The sequence below is a fragment of the Somniosus microcephalus genome, chromosome 32 (genome assembly GCF_052327205.1).
Source record: "Somniosus microcephalus isolate GS21.2 chromosome 32, FLI_Smic_1.0, whole genome shotgun sequence".
Classification (NCBI taxonomy): Eukaryota; Metazoa; Chordata; class Chondrichthyes; order Squaliformes; family Somniosidae; genus Somniosus; species Somniosus microcephalus.
Genome location: NC_141018.1, coordinates 28,712,677 through 28,733,628, shown reverse-complemented (window position 1 = coordinate 28,733,628; position 20,952 = coordinate 28,712,677). Strand labels below are relative to the sequence as shown.

Genomic DNA, 20,952 nt, shown 5'->3' with positions numbered 1-20,952 from the left:
GGGAGTCGTGGCTCACCGTGTCTGGATGGATGTGAAACTCCGTGCTTCCGCTGTCGAACAGGCAGGTCGTGGCGTGGCCGTTTACTTTGATGTCCATCATGGACTTGGACAGGTGATGCGGGCGAGCTTGGTCAAGTGTGACGGAGGCTAGTGTATGGCTGAGCGAGCTGCTGTAGTCTGCGGGTGAGGCGGTGGTCAGGTCTGGAGACAAGGTGGCGGTCGAGTGTGGTGAACAAAATGGCGGCGCCCATGACGTTGAATAAAATGGCGGAGAAGATGGCCGCCCCCACAACTCACATGAGGCACTGCCGGCGTCGGTGGCCTTGATCAAAGATGGCCACCCCCACGACTCACACGAGGGGATACTGGCATCTGTGGCCTTGATGAAAGATGGCCGCCCCCACAACTCGCATGAGGCACTGCTGGTGTCTGTGGCTTTCCCCCTGCAGGCCTTCGCGAAGTGGCCTTTCTTGTGGCAGTCGGAGCAGGTCGCGTTTCTTGCAGGGCAGCGCGCCCTCGGGTGTTTCGCCTGGCCACAGAAGAAGCAGCCGGCGGCCCGATCGCGGGGCTCCGATGTCGCAGCCGGTACCGGGGGTGGCGGTCCCGATCGGTTCCGGAACACCGACGCTGTGGTAGGTCCCAGAGGCGGCGGTGCGAGGGGTATTGCGGCCGGGGTCGGGCCTGAGTCCCAGGGTCGCGCAGCACAGTACCTGGAGTACGCTTCGAGGTCCCGATGGGCCACTTCCAAGGAGCGAGCGAGGATAGCAGCTGTTTTCAGGTCGAGGTCCTTTGATTCCAGCAGTCTTTGCCGTGAGTAGTCTGACCGAAGGCCTTTCACGAAGGCATCTCGGATGTTTCCATCTGTATGTTCTGCAGCTGTTACGGCTTTAAAGTCACAGTCCCTGCCGAGTATTTGCAGCGCCCGTAAGAAATCATCAACCGACTCTCCTGGCTGTTGCGAGCGGGATCTTAGGAGATGCCTGGCGTACATTGAGTTTACAGGGCTCCGATACTGTTCTTTTAGCAGGTTGAGGGCGTCCTCGTATGTGGCAATGTCCCGGATGAGTGCAAATACTTTAGGGCTCACCTGAGCGGTCAGAACTCTTAGTTTGGATGCCGGAGGCACGCCGGATTCTCCCAGGTAGGCTTCGAAGCAGCTCAGCCAGTGTTCGAAGTCGAGGGCTGAATTCGCAGCCTGTGGGTTTAGATCCAGGTACGGCGGCCGGAGGGCTCGTAGCCAGGCCGGCTGCTGGGGCTGTTGTAGATGGCCGTTTGGCTGAGGCTGTACGTCTGACTGGTTGTTTGGCTGCTCCGTTGTAGACATTTCAAAATTTAGCCAATAAAATTGATATACCTATCAATTCAGTTCATGAAAAGCGACGAGTTAAGTTAGTAACTATAGGTTTTTATTGGCTAAATAACAGAGCCCACCCTCGTGGGTGATCGGATCCAACAAGGAGGAATACCAGCCAGTCGACCACCTTTATACCTGGGCAAGCAGGCGGAGCCATGGGCGGAGTCAGCTGTGGTCAGCCCAGGTATAACAGCGTGGCAAGAGGTGACCTTGTGTAGTGATACACTATGGTTATCACTGTTTACACTGTTGTAACGATAGTGAACGATAAAAGTGGTTTACCACGTATAAAACAACAAACCCTGTTGCTTAGCAACAAGTGCAGAACAATGGCCACAAGTTCCAAGCGTCTCTGTAGCTTAGCAACAGCTGCAGCCACACCCTTGCACAGCAACAGATCGAGGAAGGCAAGTACAATATGAAGTAAAACTTACCTGAACCTACTCCTGAATTTTGCCGGTTAACCGAGATTTGCGGTTATTTAGGTGCCGGTAAATCGAAAGTTTCCTGGAAGAGCCAGACCTTTCAGGAGTGAAATTAGGAAACACTTCTACACACAAAGGGTGGAAGAAGTTTGGAACTCTCTTCCGCAAACGACAATTGATGCTGGATCAATTGTTAATTTTAAATCGGAGAGTGATAGATTTTTGTTAACCAAAGGTATTGAGGAATATGGGGCAAAGGTGGGTATCTTTTATCTCCTCATGGGATCTTTTACATCCACCTGAGAGAGCAGACGGGGCCTCAGTTTAACATCTCATCTGAAAGACGGCACCTCCGACAGTGCAGCACTCCCTCAGCACTGCACTGGGAGTGTCAGCCTAGATTTTTGTGCTCAAGTCTCTGGAGTGGGGGCTTTGAACCCACGACCCTCTGACTCAGAGGCGAGGGTGCTGCCCACTGATCCACGGCTGACACTTAATGGCTAAGTAAACGTGCCTGAGTTTGAAAACTTGGATCCTGGGCCAATTTTGAGCGAGCACCAGCTGCCTGAGACAGAAGCCAAGGGGCCCTTCTTCCCTCTGTGTATAATGCTCTTCCCTCCCCCAAATCCCTGACCGCCATTGACAAGCCCGGTGGAATGCCCATGCTGAGCAGTGTGATTAGTAAGCTGCTGGCAGCAATAGTGCTGAGGCTGGAGAGTTTTTTTGCAAGAAAATAAGTCCAATATTGCAAAGATTCAGCAACAAGCAGTAGAATAAAAAAAACTGCATAAGCAGTAATGCGGAAATGGTAGCGTGGCAAGTCAAACAAGGCAGCAAAATCCAATTTGCAAAAAAAAAGTTTTTCCCAGCTTTAAGAATGGAAGCTGTCCAGCTTCTTGGGAGTCAGCTGTGGCTCAGTGGGCAGCACCCTCGCCTCTGAGTCGGAAGGTTGTGGGTTCAAGTCCCACCCCAGAGACTTGAGCAACATAATCCAGGCTGACACTCCAGTGCAGTGCCGAGGGAGCGCTGCGCTGTCGGAGGTGCCGTCTTTCAGATGAGACGTTAAACCGAGGCCCTTTCAGGTGACTCCCACGGCACTATTCGAAGAAGAGCAGGGGAGTTCTTCCCTGTGTACTGGCCAATATTCATCCCTCAATCAACAAACTGAATAAAACTGAAACAGATTCTCTGGTGATTACCTCATTGGTTTTTGTGGGACCTAGCTGTGTGCAAATTGGCTGCCGTGTTTCCCTAAAGTAGTGACTTTCCTTAATTGGCTGTGAAAGGCGCTATATAAATGCACGTCCTTTCCTTTCAAGCGAACGATATGGAAGCAGAGAAGTGCCCAATTTAAATGGGTGTCAACACACAAGCCAGGAAAACACGAGGAATTTGTCATGGGACCAGTTAAGGCTAATTGGCACGAAATGTGGTCTGAACATAGGAACAGGAGACGGCCATTCACACTCTCTCTCTCTCTCTCTCTCTCTCTGGAGCGTGTTCCACCATTCAGTCAGATCATGGCTGACCTCTATCTCCGCTCCGTCTACTCGCCTTGGCTTCGTAACCAATTGGTTTTGTATTTTTTTTTGCCAATACAGGAAACTTTCGATTAACCGGCCACTAAATAACCGGAAATGTCGGTTAACCGGCAAAATTCAGGAGTCGGTTCAGATAACTTTTTTTACTTTTGAGTTACTTTTTTTTACTCATTTCTGGCTGTGCAGGCGCCTAACTGAAGCTGTTGCTAAGCTACAGAGACGCTTGCAAGCTGTGCTGATTGTTTTGAAGCTGGGTTTGTTGCTTTAGACGGAGCGCTGAGCTCCGTATCTTTTAACTATATCGCTCGATTCTCTGGCATTGTTGATAGACCGGCACCAGCTCGGTCCCGTCCGTGCCGGATACCAGAAAGCTTCCTGTATTTGATCGATGGGCCGTGTCCTTGTCGCATCACTGGGTCACAGGCCTATCTTATCAGCTTGTTCTGTGAGTGAGTGGTACAGTTCCTTTTAAACGTGTACACTCGGCACAACTTCCAGAAACTAAGATTTAAATATCGTGGAGTTGGGAAGTGCGGTGAGGCTCTGCTGGGCTCGGACCACCCAGCGCGATTCTGCGATGCGCGGGATGTGGAGGTCCACTGCCTGAACATCCCATTGGAAAATCAGCCCCTTAGATGGATATATTCAAGTCGGGGACGATATTAATCTCTCAGATGCACAGATGCTAGACAGAGCCATAGCTGATACCCAAGGTCAAGTTTAGGTTGGAAAAGGCACGTTTTAACAATTTCTCCTAGTATGTTCTGGGGGAAAATTCCCGTGACAAAAGACAATTCAAAAAAATCTTCAATATAACAACAGAAAACGTTGGGAAAACTCAGCAGGTCAGGCAGCATCCGTGGAGAGAGAAACAAGAGTTAACGTTTCAGGTCGAAGAAGCTGGAAATGGAAAGCAGGTTTAGGGGCTGGGAAAAGGGGGAGGGGATGAAAGAACAAAAGGAAAGGTCAGTGATAGGATAGAAAGCAGGAGAGGTTAAGAGACATTGAGAGACATGAAGAGATATTCAAGGCGAGAGGAGGTGGTAATGGGACAGGTTAAGGAACAAAGGGTGGCTCTAGATGGGGTGTGAATTGCGCTGGCAGAATGAAGGACAGCTGCCATGTGGGAGGGAAGAAAAAAAGGCCAAACAAAAAGTGTGGATTAAAAAAAAGAAAATATATATATGTGATAGGGGCCGAGGTTATGATCTGAAATTGTTGAACTCGACATTGAGTCCTGAGGGCGGTAGAGTGCCTAATCGGAAGATGAGGTGCTGTTCCTCGAGCTTACGCTGAGCTTCCGTGGAACAATGTAAGAGGCCGAGGACGGCGAGGTCTGAGTGGGAGTGGAGCATAAAAAAACCTTCACTACTTTTGGGCAGAATTCGAGGATCGTTCTCGGATGTCTTGCAGTGCCTAATCGCGAGCTTTACTGATGGTTATTCAGATGTAGCAGTACGTTTTTAAAAAAATCAGCAGCATTCACTTTAGGGTGATTAATCTGCGAGGTGAGCAAGGTTATTAAACCGTTCGATCGAAGAGAACAAACTAACAAAGGAAAACAAATTTAAAAAAAATTGGGAATGTGTCTGGAAACTACAAAGGGAATTATTTCCTTCGCTGCTAGAGGTCAAAGATCATCGATTGGACTGGTTCGAAACTCGTTCACGGTAAAAGTTTACAAAAAAAACTGTTTAGTTATTGCAAATGTGGCAGTACTGGGTGTGAATGATCAATACAGTGTTTGTTTCGGATCCACCGAACCCAGCCTTGTGTTACTGAAAAGAATTTGTTAATTTTATTTAAATTCGTTTATGGGATGTGGGTGTCGTTGGCAAGGCCAGCATTTATTGCCCATCCCTAATTGCCCCTTGAGAAGATCAGCTTAGCCTGTTGTGCCCTCCCATTTGGAATTTGGCTCTCCCTGCATTGAATTCTGCTAGAATTCCAAGTCTTTAGGCATTTTTTTTGTTTAGCTGAAACGATACCGTTCTTCAAATTAAATTTTGCTGTATGTTGATTTTTTTTTTTGTAGAGAAGCACCGGGAATTAGCCAAGAAAGCCCTGAAGAAGAAAGGAATTGGAGGCGGGCCAATCTTGCACCAGCCGAAATCGGGCTCAAAAAGGTTAGTCATTAAAAAAACAGAAAATGCTGGAAATACTCAGCAGGTCGGGCAGCATCTGCGGAGAGAGAATCAGAGTTAACGTTTCCAGTCGATGACCTTTCGTCAGAACTCAGAAGGTTAGTAGTGTTGCTCTGGCCTTTACCCCTCTTTGTGTCACAGGAGTTTATATTCTGGGAGTTGAACCTAACTCCTGTTAAACATAGAAGATAGGAGCAGGAGTAGGCCATTCGGCCCCTCGAGCCTGCTCTGCCATTCAATGAGATCATGGCTGATCATCCAAATTCAGTACCCTGTCCCTGCTTTCTCCCCATATCCCTTGATCCCTTTAGCCTTAAGAAATATATCCAACTCCTTCTTGAATATATTTAATGAATTGGCCTCAACTGCCTTCTGTGGTAGAGAATTCCACAGGTTCACCACTCTCTGGGTGAAGAAATTCCTCCTCATCTCAGTCCTAAATGGCTTACCCCTTATCCTTAGACTGTGACCCCTGGTTCTGGACTCCCCCGCCATCGGGAACATCCTTCCTGCATCTAGTCTGTCTAGTCCTGTTAGAATTTTATAAGTTTCAATGAGATCCCCTCTCATTCTTCTAAACTCCAGCGAGTATAAGCTCAATCGACCCAATCTCTCCTCATACGTCATTCCTGCCATCCCAGGTATCAGCCTGGTGAATCTTCGCTGCACTCCCTCCATGGCAAGGACGTCCTTCCTCAGATAAATACTCTTTTTTAAAAAAAAACACAAAAATGCTCTAACGCACCACAGGTTGGCTCGGTGTCTTGCACTTTGCTCTTTCACTTGTTGGACCTGGGATCAAATACAGCCAAGACTGAGCGGTTGAGACGAGCCTCTCTTTGTTGATTGTGAAAGTCTACATAAAATGAGTATTACATAGAATTGCATAGAACGTACAACACAGAAACAGGCCATTTGGCGCAACTCGAGCCTCCTCCCACCCCTCTTCGTCTCACCCTATCAGCATATCCTTCTATTCCTTTCTCCCTCATGTGTTAAGCTAGCTTCCCCTGAAATGCATATCTGCTATTCGCCTCAACTACTCCATGTGGGCAGCGAGTTCCACTCTCTGGCTAAAGAGGTTTCTCCTGAATTCCCTATTGGATTTATTAGTGACTATCTTCTATTTATGCCCACCCTCAGCAAGTGGAAACAAGTCTCAACTCAGCTTCTCAAGACCAGGGCAAACAGCCCAAGATTGCCCATTATTGGGCATTAATTTGGAATCTGAAGACTTAAAGATGGCAAGTATGTGGTATAAAATTTCACATTTGTGACACACAGTTAGGACATAGAAGAGGCTTTGTACTTGGCTGTTCTAATGACTTGGGAGATCTTGCTAGCACCGAGTAGAAAGACGTTTCCAATTTGCCCAGCATTGCATTCGCAACCTTGAGTGCAAAGCTGACCAGAATTAAAATACTGCCTCGTGTGCTTGTGTATATAATTGTATGGGTTGACATTTTTACAGGCCTACAATTCACTGTTTCTGCTTTCCTTGAAACTCGTGGGGGGGGGGGGGGGTCTCTGCAGACTGTTGGACCTGTCGATGATCTTTGCTGAGTGTATTAAGAGTTGCACCAAGTCCCGCTCACCCATCAACCCCCTGTGCTCGATGACCTCCATTGGCGCACTCAGTTAAGCAACACCTCGATTTTAAAATTCTCATCCTTGTTTTCAAATCCCTCCATGGCCTCGCCCCATCCCATCTCTCTAATCGCCTGCAGCCCTAGACCTCTGCGCTCTGCCTATTCTGGCCTTTTGAACATGCCCGATTTTAATCGCTCCACCATTGGCGGCCGTGCCTTCAGCTGCCTCGGCCCTAAGCTCTGGAATTCCCTCCCTAAATCTCTCCGCCTCTCTTTCCTTCTTTAAGACGCTCCTTAAAGCCTACCTCATCAACCAAGCTTTTGGTCATCTGCCCTAATTTATCCTTATGTGGCTCGGTGTCACACTCTTTTTGGTAACGCTCTTGTGAAGCGCCTTGGGACGTTTTATTACGTTAAAGGCGCTATATAAATATAAGTTGTTGCTGCTATACCCCATCTTCAAATGGCAGGTTTCCGTGTAGTTTTTGAATTGGTTCAAAAATCATGGCCTTGGGCTAATGAGTTTATCTCCCCGCATGTTTTTTTAAAAATTACAATTGTGCCAAATATCACAGAGGTCAATAACTTTTCCTAGTTATTTATTCCCTGACTAGTGGCATTCAGGTAGCTAACTCTTGACCTCGGGTACTTCCATCTGTGCCTGTGGCAATAGGTTTCTAAAAGTCCTCGGCCCTGAAATTTATATTATCGAGAGAAAGATTGCAATGTTATCAGAGTTGAAGTAGTAACCTGTTCATTTTGTTGACAGACTTGACGTCTGTGTATATGTTGCACTGTGTAGTCATTATCTTTTAGTGGGTGATTGCCATTAGGTTCTTTTTGGTTTAAATAATCCAGGCCCCGAACTCCTCCACTTTCCTTCCCCACCGCCCCAACTTGATTGGCCAAGAATTGTTTCCATTGCAAGGCTCGTGCAAATTGGATTAACCAAAATGTTTTGTCCAGCAAAGAAGAATCGTATAATTGGCAACTAACTCGCACTTGCACCACAATTGTGCATTCATGTGGGGCAGTTTTTCCCTGAAGGGAGGGAGTCTCATTGTCCTTCGCTCTGGAGTCAGGTCGGGCAATGACTCTGGGTTTTCTCTGCAACGTCGTAGTGTCGCTATGAAGCAAAACCACTTTGCACTGACGTTAGTTACAGGAAACTCTTTGGTATCCGGCACCGACGGGACCGGCGTGTTGCCGGTTGATCAAAAAATTGCAGATGATGGAGAGGGTTATCTACCGAGGCTATTTTTAACCAAAAAAAAAATCAGGGAATGTGCAGTATACAGTAATTGGGTACTCGGAAGAAGAGGAGAAGAACAAATGCAAGTTGCTGTTGGCTCCATATAATTTAAAGAAACCAAACTAAAGATAGTTTTGTTACTAGGAAATTAAGGCTGCATTTACACTATACAGGAAACTCTTGTTTAAACGGCACCTAAACATCCGGAATTCCCTATTAACCAGCAAAATTCTCACTCCAAAAACAACACCTCAATAACCGGCAATGTTGCCGAGTCCGAGTCTCCCGCGGTGGCCGAGTTAGTCAGTGGGGGTAGTTCTCCAAACTGCCACTACTCGGCTTCTTGGCGCTGTCGGCAGTCGGAACACCTCAATAACAGGAGTCTGACTCTCCCGCGCTGCTGGTAGTCTCTTCCGATCCGCCATTTTACAGGGGTACTGTGTGTCTCCCACGCTGCTGGTAGTCATTGCATTGCATTACCCTCAACTGGCAGTACTGGACTTAATCAAGCATCTTCCACCATCCAGCGCCTTCAGGAGAGAAGAGGTCAGTGAATGAAATGAGGGAAAAAAGGGCAATGAATGGAAGCCAGTAAGTCCTTCTACATGAGCTCTCTCCGCAGTGTGTATCGGAAGCTGACCAAAATGCAAGTTATTAAAGGGCTCTGATCTCGGCGCTGTGCTAGTGCGATTCATGCGGTGCTCGCAGTTGCTTTCAAAAGGAACTCGCGACAAAGTCCTGGTGCAGCAAGATGAGTAAAAGTTACTATCGAGGGAGTGTTTCAGCTTCTGCAATGTTGGGAGGGACTTGATGGGTAATTACAGTTAATTGCCTTCTACGGTCCTAATGCACTAAATGGAATGAGCTTGAAGGGGCAATTAGCCTTTACTCCTTCCCTGGGTCATAGAGAGTTATGATTTATTAAGACCACTATTTCCAAGAGCTGTCTATAAGCATGTAAAGTTGAAACTGCAGTGCAAGTTGTTATAAGATGATGAGATTGTTACGATAGTTGCTGATTTCTGGAAGCTGTCTACATTTGGACTGGATGTCCCACTTTCTTTCCATTCCACCGTGGTGTATTACCTCCACTGTACGAGGAAAAATGCTTATGGCTGTGCAGGTATGACTATTTTGTAAGGATTTATCTTCTTTCCCCTCCCCAAAGGTTGCAGCAAGCACATATTGACAGTTTGCACGTGTTTAGGTGACTGAAGATGGATAAGAACTCATGTGCAAGGGCTGAAAGTACTTTTACACTACCGATTAAAATGGTTCCCCTCTAGCGAGAGTAACCTCCGTATATTGCGTTACTTGCCAGGCGGGTGTCGGTGGCACTGGGCTCCTCCACGTAATATAGAAACCTAATTGCGTAATCGAGTGCAAACACCGAGGGACGGCTCCCTGTGTTTACTTCACAGGAACTGGCAGTTTTAACCCAGCGGCAGATTTGTAGACCCTCATATTCTACAGTCATTGGCTCCAGATAGATCGGGCAGTTTACCCGAAGAACACCAGCCAGCAGCAGGACAACAGGACACCTTCATTCGGGTACCCTCCTGTAATGGTTCTAAACAGCAATTCATCTCGTGATTTTGAGAGAAGCGCCAAATGCTAATCATTCATTGTCACTGGATGACTCCCAATGCATCCAGTGGTAAACCATTGCTTCTGACTTTTACACGATCTTTTCAACCCTTTTCACTACAAAATGGAGTTCTGATTGGGATCAATGCTATTCTACAAATTACAGTTGATCTCAAATAAAGCATGTTTTCATTATTTTCATTGATTTTTTTGTCATGGAACGTCAAATGAACAAAATAAATTTCAATCAACTAGATTTTGAACTTTCGCAGACTTGACAGCTTGTGATTTCCCATAATCTGTTGAATTTTAATTCTCAAGATTAGGTTCTGTGCATCACTTTCATGTAAAGACTGTGACTAGTTTGCATAGCATTTTCTCTTCCAACAAAAGATGACATTAAAATAAAACTGGAAATCCAATAACATTAAAAGTGTGTGCAAAAGGTTTTTTTTTCCATAAATTCATATGGTCCCTCTTGATTTTTACTCCAAAAATGCAGCAGTTTTGATCCCACTCCAACTTTCACCTGAAAAGAATTCCAAGATTTAGTTTTTAAACTGGCCCAAGTCCTTGTGTTGGTAATTCGATCACAGCCCCGGGCCGTTGAAATCAGTGGCTCACGGTGTAACGGTGGCAGCTGCTGTTCTGGTTTGCTCCTCATCCTGTTCGAACACAGCTTAAACCACATACCTGCTATCGGCTCGCCTCTGAGTCAGAAAGTTGTGGGTTCAAGTCCCACTCCAGGGACTTGGGCTCATTAAAGCTAGGCTGACACTCCCAGTGCAGTGCTGAGGGAAGTGCTGCACTGTTGGAGGTGCGGTCTTTCGAATGAGACGTTAAACCGAGGCCCCGCCTGCTCTCTCAGGTGGACGTAAAAAGTCCCATGGCACTATTTTGAAGAGGAGCAGGGGAGTTCTCTGCGGTGTCCTGGCCAATATTTATCCCTCAACCAACATTAAAAAAAAACCATTATCTGGTCATTATCACATTGCTGTTGGTGGGAGCTCGCTGTGAGCAAATTGGCTGCTGCCACATTACAAGTGACTCCACTTCAAAAGTACTTCATTGGCTGTAAAGCACTTTGAGACGTCCGGTGGTCGTGAAAGGCGCTATATCAATGCAAGTCTTTCTTTTCAATATGTACTTCTAGTTTGAGCTTAATCTCTTTGTCCTTTCTTTCATTATAGGTTAGTAAAATTCAATAAAGGTTACTCTGCCCTGAAACAAAATCCAGAAGAATCTTTAGTCTCCTTAGAGTCTGACAGGTAAGGATTGGATCCTAACCATGGATTTGTCATTTTTTTTTTTACAAATTGAGAAACCTAAATGAAAGGCTAATAGGTCCGTCTATGAGGACGCCACCCGGGTTGAAAGGAGAGAAGATTAGATAAATTGAGAAGTGATTAAGTGGTCATTTTAAAATTTACGTAGGAGGAAGGAAAGACTCCGGGGAAGTAAACCAAATTTATAAACTGCTGGATTCTGATTCAGAACTAGTGGTACAACATTTCAGGAAAAAATTACCAATGAACTACTATTTTGCCTCTCTACACTTCGATTTTCACCTTTATTGCTAAGTCCTGAAAGCATTGATTGCCTCAGTGTAGCAGTTCCACAGGTGACGGGGTGCCCTCCTTCCATTGCTTTTGCAAGCCTTTACAATGAGAGTCAGTAGGCCATTCATTCAATGAGGGCATCACAACGGCGCCGCATCTTGCCCTCGCCGGCATGCATTTCCAACAGGATAGCAATCCCGAGCTTGTGTCCTTGGCATTCCCCACCCCCTCCTTCTCTAACCCCAGCGATGCTCAGGCCAGTTTTAATGGGAACGGTAGCATAATGGATAGCTTACTGGACTAGTAATCCAGAGGCCTGGACTAATGATCCGGAGACGTGAGTTCAAATCCCGCCACGGCAGCTGGGGGAATCTAAATTAAATTTAATTAACTAAATCTGGAACAAAAAAAAAAGCTAGTATAGGAAACTTTCTGGTATCCGGCACTGACGGGACTGAGCTGGTGCCGTTAGATCAAAAGTGCCGTATAAACCAGCGCGGTGGCATAGTGGTTAGCACTGTTGCCTCACAGCGCCAGGGACCCGGGTTCGAATCCGGCCTCGGGCAACTGTCTGTGTGGAGTTTGCACATTCTCCCCGTGTTTGCGTGGGTTTACTCCGGGTGCTCCGGTTTCCTCCCACAGTCCAAAGATGTGCAGGTTAGGTTGATTGGCTATGATAAATTGACCCTTAGTGTTAGGGGGATTAAATACGTGGGGTTACGGGGATAGGGTGGGATATGTGTTGGTGTAGGGGTTACGGGGATCGGGTGGGATATGTGTCGGTGCAGGCTCGATGGGCCGAAATGGCCTCTATCTGCACTGTGGGCTTTCTGTGATTTCTGTGATCTGTAATGTTAAAACATACAGAACTTTTCAGCTCCGTGAGAATCAACAAACCAGCTTCAGCTTCAAAACAGTCAGCTGCAAGCGTCTCTAGCTGAAGCTGTTGCTTAGCTACAGACCTTGCAGAGCCTGACTGGGGAAAAAAAAAAGCAACGAGAAGTAAAAAAACTTATAGGAAACGGCTCCTGAATTTTGCCGGTAGATAGAGCTTTCCGGACTTTTAACCTCCGGTTAAACGAAAGTTTCCTGTATCAGTAATGGTGACCATGTAACTATCGGATTGTCGTAAAAACCCATCTGGTTCACTAATGCCCTTTAGGGAAGGAAATCTGCCACCCTTACCCGGTCTGGCCGATGTGTGACTTCAGACCCACAGCAATGTGGTTGACTCTTAACCGCCCTCTGAAATGGCCTAGCAAGTCACTCTGTTTATAAAAAAAAAAAAAAAACCTTTACCACATGGACTGCAGCGGTTCAAGAAGGCGGCTCACCACCACCTTCTCGAGGGCAATTAGGGACGGGCAATAAATGCTGGCCCTGCCAGTGATGCCCACACTAAATGAATAATAACATGCCAGGTGCCGTGCTGAAGTCTAGATGGTGGGTGGGGGGTTGACAACTGGTCTGTATTGCTCAAATATGGATATTTTACATTAGGACCACGGTGAACCAACATATTGAGGCATTTCTGTTTTGGGATTCCTGTGCTAAGGATCCATGATGTGGTTTGTAAGGTCTCGCAAACCGCCGCAGAACAAGCAGAAAAGCCTCTGATTTTAGCGCCGTACTGCTGGGCTCCTAGAATCCCCTGACATTACTGAAGATTTAATTTTGAAACTTTTTTTTTAAAGAGTGATATTGGACTAATTCAGGTCAGGTTTGGCAGAGAGCTGTTAGAAAGTGTCACACTGCCACTAATCTCTCTTGTAGCTTCAAGCTGTTGGGTGCTGGGGACACTGCTGCCAATTTTATTCACAACAGGCAGCACGGTGGCATAGTGGTTAGCACTGTTGCCTCACAGCGCCAGGGACCTGGGTTCGAATCCGGCCTTGGGTGACTGTGTGGAGTTTGTACATTCTCCCCGTGTTTGCGTGGGTTTTCTCCGGGTGCTCCGGTTTCCTCCCACAGTCCAAAGATGTGTGGGTTAGGTTGATTGGCTATGATAAATTGACCCTTAGTGTTATGGGGATTAAATGCGTGGGGTTACAGGGATAGGGTGGGATATGTGTCGGTGCAGGCTCGATGGGCCGAAATGGCCTCTATCTGCACTGTGGGGTTTCTGTGATTCTGTGATTCCCTGTTGCCTTGGCAACCATAACAGTTCTACCAACCCATAGCGAGTGACATTGAAGTTTACAAGTTCCTGCGCCAATGTTATTTTTAGTTAGAAAGCGCCAATTTTGTAGCAAGCCTCATGCAGACAGATTGGAATAAGCATCCGTTTAATTAGCCGTGGCTCAGTGGGCAGCACTCTTGCCTCTGAGTCAGAAGGTTGTGGGTTCAAGTCCCACTCCAGAGACTTGAGCACAAAATACTAGGGCTGACACTCCCAGTGCAGTGCTGAGGGAGCCCTGCACTGTCGGAGGTGCCGTCTTTCGGATGAGACGTTAAACCGAGGCCCCTCTCAGGTGGACGTAAAAGATCCTTGAAGAGGAGCAGGGGAGTTATCCCCGGTGTCCTGGCCAATATTTATCCCTCAATCAGCATCACAAAAAAACAGATTGCTGTTTGTGGGAGCTTGCTGTGCGCGTTTCCTACGCTACACCAGTGACTGCACTTCAAAAGAGTACTTCATTGGCTGTAAAGTGCTTTGGGACGTCCTACTTCTTGTGTTCTAATTCTGTTAGATTTCAGGAGATGGTTTTATTCCTGTTCCTGGCTGGGGTGGAGACTGCCTTTACAGAAGGTAAGTACTGTAGAAAATATAGGGACAGAGTGATCTCCTGGAAGAATTTCGATCGCCTAGATGGGTCAGAGAGGAATTTCCCAGATTTTTTCTCCCAAATTGGCCATTGGGTCACAGAACACAGACAGAAACCCCACAGTGCAGATAGAGGCCATTTCGGCCCATCGAGCCTGCACCGACACATATCCCACCTGATCCCTGTAACCCCACGTATTTAATCCCCCTAACACTAATGGTCAATTTATCATAGCCAATCAACCTAACCCGCGCATCTTTGGACTGTGGGAGGAAACCGGAGCACCCGGAGGAAACCCACGCAAACATGGGGAGAATGTGCAAACTCCACACAGACAGTCACCCGAGGCCGGATTCGAACCCGGGTCCCTGGCGCTGTGAGGGTCTTTATCTGGTTTTTCGCCTCTCCCGGGAAATCACATGGGTTCGGGTGGATGCACAGTGATAGAAGATTTGAGGTTAGGATCAGATCAGCCATGATCTTATTGAATGGTGGAGCAGGCTCGAGGGGCCGATTGGCCTACTCCTGCTCCTATTTCTTATGTTCTTATGAAAGGCGCTACAGAAATGCAGGTCTGTCTTTAATAAATATTGTGCACTGCAAACTGGTTTCTTTGTATTCTTTTCCAGTGATGGCGAATTTGAGTCCAAGTATTATTCCTCATCGGGGTATTCCTCTGCAGAGGTGAGCTGACTGACGCACTTGTTTTATATCAATGACTTTTGTTTCAGGTTACCCAACCATTCCAGGGGCTCCGAGTTGTTTACTAGGCCAGATACGTCCCCACTGGTGATGCCCCAGCGTGGCTTTAAGGATATTACACCCACTGGGCCTTGGTGGGGATTTGGGGGGGGGGGGGTGGAGAAGGAGGAGATTTCTTATTCAGAGAAAGTTAATGCTTTCTACACAATACATCTCTAAATTTAGGAATCACTGTTGAATTTGCATAGAAAATAAAGGGAAAACTGTAACGTTTTTGGTTTTTCTAAGTTGAATTACTCGCGAAAAAAGAAATATCTGGAATGAGGATGTTGCCAGGACTGGGGAATTTTAGCTCTGAGGAAAGATTGGATTGGGCTGTTTTCTTTGGAATAGAGAAGGCTGAGGGGCGATTTAATTAAGCTGTATAAAATTGAGGGGCCTAGATAGAGTGGATAGGAAGAACCTATTTCCCTTAGCAGAGAGGTCAATAACCAGGGGGCATAGATTTAAAGTAATTGGTGGAAGGATTAGAGTACAGACTTAGTGAACATAGCCTGGCGATCGAAAAAGGTAGACACAGGCAGACCCGGCTACCAAGAGAGGACAGGATATGCCCTCACTGCAGTCAGGGAATGGTGGAGACAGAGATGCACTTCCTCACAGCTTGTAGAAAATATCAGGGCATAAGGGAGAATTTCTACCCAAAATTTACAAAAATATGCCCGGAATTTAGAAAATTGAATGACAACCAAAAACTCCCATACCTACTAGGGGAAGAGAGAAGTTGCATAACACTAGCGGCACACTATGTTACAGCTTGCCATAAACAGAGGGACAACCACTAAAGATAAGATAAGAGTATATATAAATTATATGAAAGTATATTTATACACTCAGGGATATATCTGTTTATACACTGTATGGATAGATCTGTATTTTTGTGAACAAACGTGAATGTTTTCCGATGCTTTGGCAACATAAGATGTAACTTGTCATGCCAATAAAGCGATTTGAATTGAATTGAATTGAGTGGAGGAGAACTTTTTTCACCCAGAAGGTGGTGGGGGTCTGGAACTCACTGCCTGAAAGGGTGGTAGAGGCAGAAACCCTCATTGCATTTAAAAAGTACTTGGATATGCACTTGAAGTGCCGTAACCTACAAGGCAGCCGGGGGGTGGGGCGGGGGGGCGGAAAGATGCAACTGCTGTTCCCAGACAAGGGAGAATTGGAAGGATCAGTCACTCTGGCTGTACTTGCACACGTAGCGGCCGGCTCAAGCTTGGCAGGTGCTTTGGGTCCTGATCGCATCCTGAGCTCTTGTCTGAGAGCTGGAGCTACGTAACGACAGAATTTTTAGTTTCAAATGCGGAATGAAATTTTTTTTTTAAGTAGCTCTTTCATATCGGTGTATCGCTTGTCCCGCGATAGGGCCAGATGCAGAAAGCTCATTGTCCCTTTTGATCCCAGCCCTTTCCCCGTTCGCCTATGACCTTTGACGAGCTGCCCGTTCCACGAATGAACGATTGCATATTTGATCACCTATTATTTATTTTTTTTGCTTGCTTGCTTACAAAAGGCAACTACTTCTTCTCCGCAGCAGGTTAATCAGGACCTGAACCGTCAACTCCTGAAGGACGGCTATCACCTGGACGAAATCCCAGACGACGAAGACCTTGACCTGATTCCTCCGAAGCCTGTTACCTCGTCGGCCTGTGCTTGTTGCCAGGCAGAAAACTCTTGCACTGTCCAGTGACCACAGCCACCTCCACTACCACGTCAAAAAGAGAATCTCATTTTCGGCAACTGAATTTTTTAAGCATTGCATACAAGAAACAGTGTGAGATATATATATATATATATTTTGGCTGAACTAGTTTAAAAAAAAATTTAAACTGAGAAACCACATTAGTATACCAGAGTCCTGTTTTGAAAACATAGCATGTGGCCATTGCAATTGCTGATCTCTTGTTATATTAAATTCCATCTATGCCCCTTTAATTGTACACTATCCAAATCTGAACTGATGTCTTAATATCCAGATGAAGACTGCCTAAACGCTAAATTTATCCAGACGATGCGACTCATTTGGGCAGTGGCATAATTGACTGGTAATGACGTAGCAGCAAATTGAAATTTTCCCCCTGTAACATAATCCCTCTTTTCCCCTTATTTAGCCACTGATCCAAAGGGAGGATCCAAACAGGAAAGTAAAGAACATTGAAAGCTGGAATAGACTGAAAGCCCACAAGAAATTAGAAACTACAGGAAACTTTTTTTTAATCCGGCACCGACGGGACCGGCGTGGTGCCGGTTTATCAAAAAGTCCGGATTACAGAGAGGTATAGTTTAAAAAGTACGAAAGCTCCGTACACAGCAACAAATCCAGGCTTCCCTGTTGCTTAGCAACATGTGCAGGAACTCCGGCCACAGACCAAGCGTCCCTGTTGCTTAGCAACAAGTGCACGAACCCCGATTACACGGCCACAGATCTAGGAACGGCCACTAATATGAAGTAAAACTTACCTGAACCTACTCCTGAATTTTGCCGGTTAACAGAGATTTCCTGTAGCAGCAAATTGAAACTTCCCCCCCCTAACTTAATCCCTCTTTTCCCCTTATTTAGCCACTGATTCAAAGGGAGGATCTAAACAGGAAAGTAAAGAACATTGAAAGCTGGAATAGACTGAAAGCCCACAAGAAATTAGAAACTATATTGGGGTGAAATCGCACAGTTTGCTATTGGAGTGGAGTGCTTGTATGAAGCTTCTTCATGTGCTAATTTAAAAGGTGTGAGCTCAGATTAAACAGGCTAACCGTTGGATGCTAGACAAGGGGCTTTTATACAAATGTGTTCAGTGTTTGCACATTAATGGACAGCACCTGTATATGAGGACTAGATTTAAGGGGGCGCGGGATAGGAATGAAAGATTGTGAAAGTGATCGCTCTTTCTGTCACTGGTTTAAATTATTGCTGGGAAATCAGTGCAGGGGACGAGAGGAAAAAAAAGAGAAAATCTGAGGAAAAGTAACGGATTCTAATTTTCAGATTTATCTTCTGTCAACGGACTGCAACGGGAGTGCTGAAATGAACCTAGATGGCAAATAGATAAAATCTGTCTTGAGCCTTAGTCTGTGTACATAGATCATATGCATTAAATGTCAGCATTTGATGATAATGCAGTCACTTGCACAAACCGTCATCAGAACAATGCTCCATTTAGGTAGGAGTGACCAGATTTACTACTACTTTTGGTGCAAAGGATAATTATTAACGATATTGATGTTTAGCATCCAAATTATGTAAAATAAATGAGAATTTTTAAACTAATTTCCTTTGCTCTATAAATATGTCACCGTAGAATAGTATATTGTGGCTGTTCCCTCACAGCACCCCCGTTCAGTAAGTTCCAGATTTTACCCACATTATCTTTAAAAGAGGCATTGGACAGTGGCGCGATGTTTCTGCAGAGGAAGGAGCTGGGGAGGGCAAGATGGGTTTGTGAGAAAACTGGAGGGCGCCCATCTTTTACACACCAGTCCGGCGGGGAACCGGGAAGCAGCTCAGTTGGCCATTCTTGGTCGGGTAGCCTCGTCGCAGTGTGAAAGAGGCAGCCAGACAGACGGTAACCCGGGCATGTACTCTGAGCACAGCACGACCCATCGTGTGACGGCTCTCACAGCTACCACGCGCAGTGTGCTTTGCTGCCCAAGCTCTGCAGTTTTCCAATGAGAGATGCAGTGAATGTGGTTTTCCAGCAACTGCAAATCGCTTGCCCTTAAAAGTAACCCAAATTAGAAGGCGAGGAGGGGGGTGTGTGGGAGTCAATCTTCTGATTGCAATCAAGTGAGGGCAATCTAATTGATTGGGATTTTATGGGTGCTTCTAATGAAACCTCCATACTAAATTCCTGTGGCAAAACCTGAAGTATAATAAATGGTAATAGAGCAACAATAAGCAGGATATCTAGCCCGGTTTATTCCATTCTGTCACAGTCCAAATGCATACTTAATGGTTTTAGAACAAACTCTCTATACAGGAAACTTTTGATTTACTGGCACCTAAATAACCGGAAATCTCGGTTAACCGGCAAAATTCAGGAGTAGGTTCAGGTAAGTTTTACTTCATATTGTACTTGCCTTCCTCGATCTGTTGCTGTGCAAGGGTGTGGCTGCAGCTGTTGCTAAGCTACAGAGATGCTTGGAACTTGTGGCCATTGTTCTGCACCTGTTGCTAAGCAACAGGGTTTGTTGCTTTATACGGAGCTCTCAGCTCTCCGTATCTTTCACTATAGCTTTCGGCTATCCGGAATTTTTGATGAACCGGCACCACGTCGGTCCCGTCGGTGCCGGATAAAAAAAAGTTTCCTGTATTTATACAGTTAGGTGCTACATAGAACATACTACAAAGTGTGAAATGGTCACGATTTCAAAGAGATCAGCTTTTACAATCCGGCCGCAGTAAGTAGTTGGGGAAAGGACTTGCTTGAGGTACTATGAGCGTCTGTGCAATGGATGTCTGGTAAGTTCAGTTTGAAGGCCGTGAAATCTGATGCACTTTGATTCTTGTCTCTCCATAAGACCAGTTCTTTATCCAGATGTGTTCTGTTTACACACTTTTTTTTTGGTCTAACTGTTGAGCTCAAACCGATTTGAAGTTGGCCTGTTTTTCAGTGAGATGCACTTTCTGCTCTTAACAATCGACTGTCCATATCTGCATCCTCTGGCAGGGCACTGCCTGCCTCGTAGACTATCTGCTGCCATTCTCCCCAAATCGCTCATTTTAAACTCTATGCTACTGGGTTAAAATATCGCTTGCACAATTTTACTATCTGTACTATGATGTTTTAGCCTATTTCCTGCTAGGATAAGGGGCCCAGGAGGAGCTCATTTCGAGCACTAATTCAGTCCCTTGCACTTTGACTACCTATCGGTCCCCTATTTGCACCGGAAACACACGGAGACATTCACTATAAGCACTAATAGACTGGACAGTTTTGAAACTCGCACGCTCAGCACTTCTTGTTTTAGGGATGTGAAGTTTTATCCTATACTTAATGTTTGCTCATTCAATTAAGTTGCTTGATTTACTTAATATATGCAATGATGTGAAGTCTGGTCGTTTTTTAAAAATTCTCTGTCCAGCTCAGTCGACACAGTAATTTCCTTTTATCTTCGAAGTTTGTCTATGCGTTTACCAAAGTTACTTGTGTCTTTGTGCAGAATATAAACCTGGTGTTCCTGCGTGGGAGCGTCCGTATCTTGGCTTTCAACTGCTCTTATGTTTTCCACTATTTAAGGAGTAAATAATTGGTAAACTGAAAGCCCATGCGTTTAAACTGTAAAGGGGGAAAATGATTCAGCATCGCACCGCCTCTATAATTAAATAGGCAGCACCTCGAGTCTCTGGCCTTGCGATTACACTGTAAATATTAGTGTATGAATGATGAATGCCTTTGTGCGCAGTCATTTGCCTATTTTAATGACCGGCATTTAAAATGAGCGGGTTAACACCTCCACAAAATAGCCCACCAAATAACTGCTTAACGCTAAAATAACAACAGAAAATGCTGGAAAAACTCAGCAGGTCAGGCAACATCCGTGGAGAGAAATTTGAGTTGACGTTTCGGGTTTGACCCTTCTTCAAGAAGGGTCAAACCCGAAACGTCAACTCAAATTTCTCTCCACGGATGTTGCCTGACCTGCTGAGTTTTTCCAGCATTTTCTGTTGTTATTTCGGATTTCCAACATCTGCAGTATTTTGCTATCGTACAACTGCTTAACGCTAATGTTTGCACAGCTTCAGTGTGTGGATCTGTGTTAGAAAGAGTGCACGCAAGTCAGAGTCTTACCTGTCCTGAGCCATGACCTGAAGACAATGTGCTGGGAGATAGTTTATTGAGAAGGGGCAGTCATGTCTTAAAAATTTCTTGATTGGAGAGCTACCCCAAAAGCCGCGAGTTTCGGGTTGATGAATTCTGGAATTCTTGAAATGAAAGTGTGGACTTTATATTATCTGGAATTTAGAGGAAAATCG

The 20,952-nt window shown here is 45.7% G+C and overlaps 1 protein-coding gene across 5 annotated transcripts in view; it reads left to right on the top strand.

The window, feature by feature from the left end:
* The window catches only part of fam219b (family with sequence similarity 219 member B), a 46,460-nt gene extending 25,903 nt beyond the window's left edge, over positions 1 to 20,557 (top strand). Inside the window, exons 3-6 of one of the 5 annotated variants that reach the window (XM_085972259.1) lie at positions 5,356 to 5,446; positions 11,083 to 11,160; positions 14,846 to 14,900; positions 16,519 to 20,557. In XM_085972259.1, coding sequence (XP_085828385.1) covers positions 5,356 to 5,446; positions 11,083 to 11,160; positions 14,846 to 14,900; positions 16,519 to 16,671 — 377 coding nt within the window. In that variant the 3' untranslated portion in view covers positions 16,672 to 20,557. Of the gene's footprint in view, positions 1 to 5,355; positions 5,447 to 11,082; positions 11,161 to 14,845; positions 14,901 to 16,494 lie in introns of all 5 variants that reach the window. The other 4 variants (XM_085972257.1, XM_085972258.1, XM_085972260.1 and 1 more) reach the window with 4 other exon arrangements.
* The last annotated feature ends 395 nt before the right edge of the window (positions 20,558 to 20,952 follow it).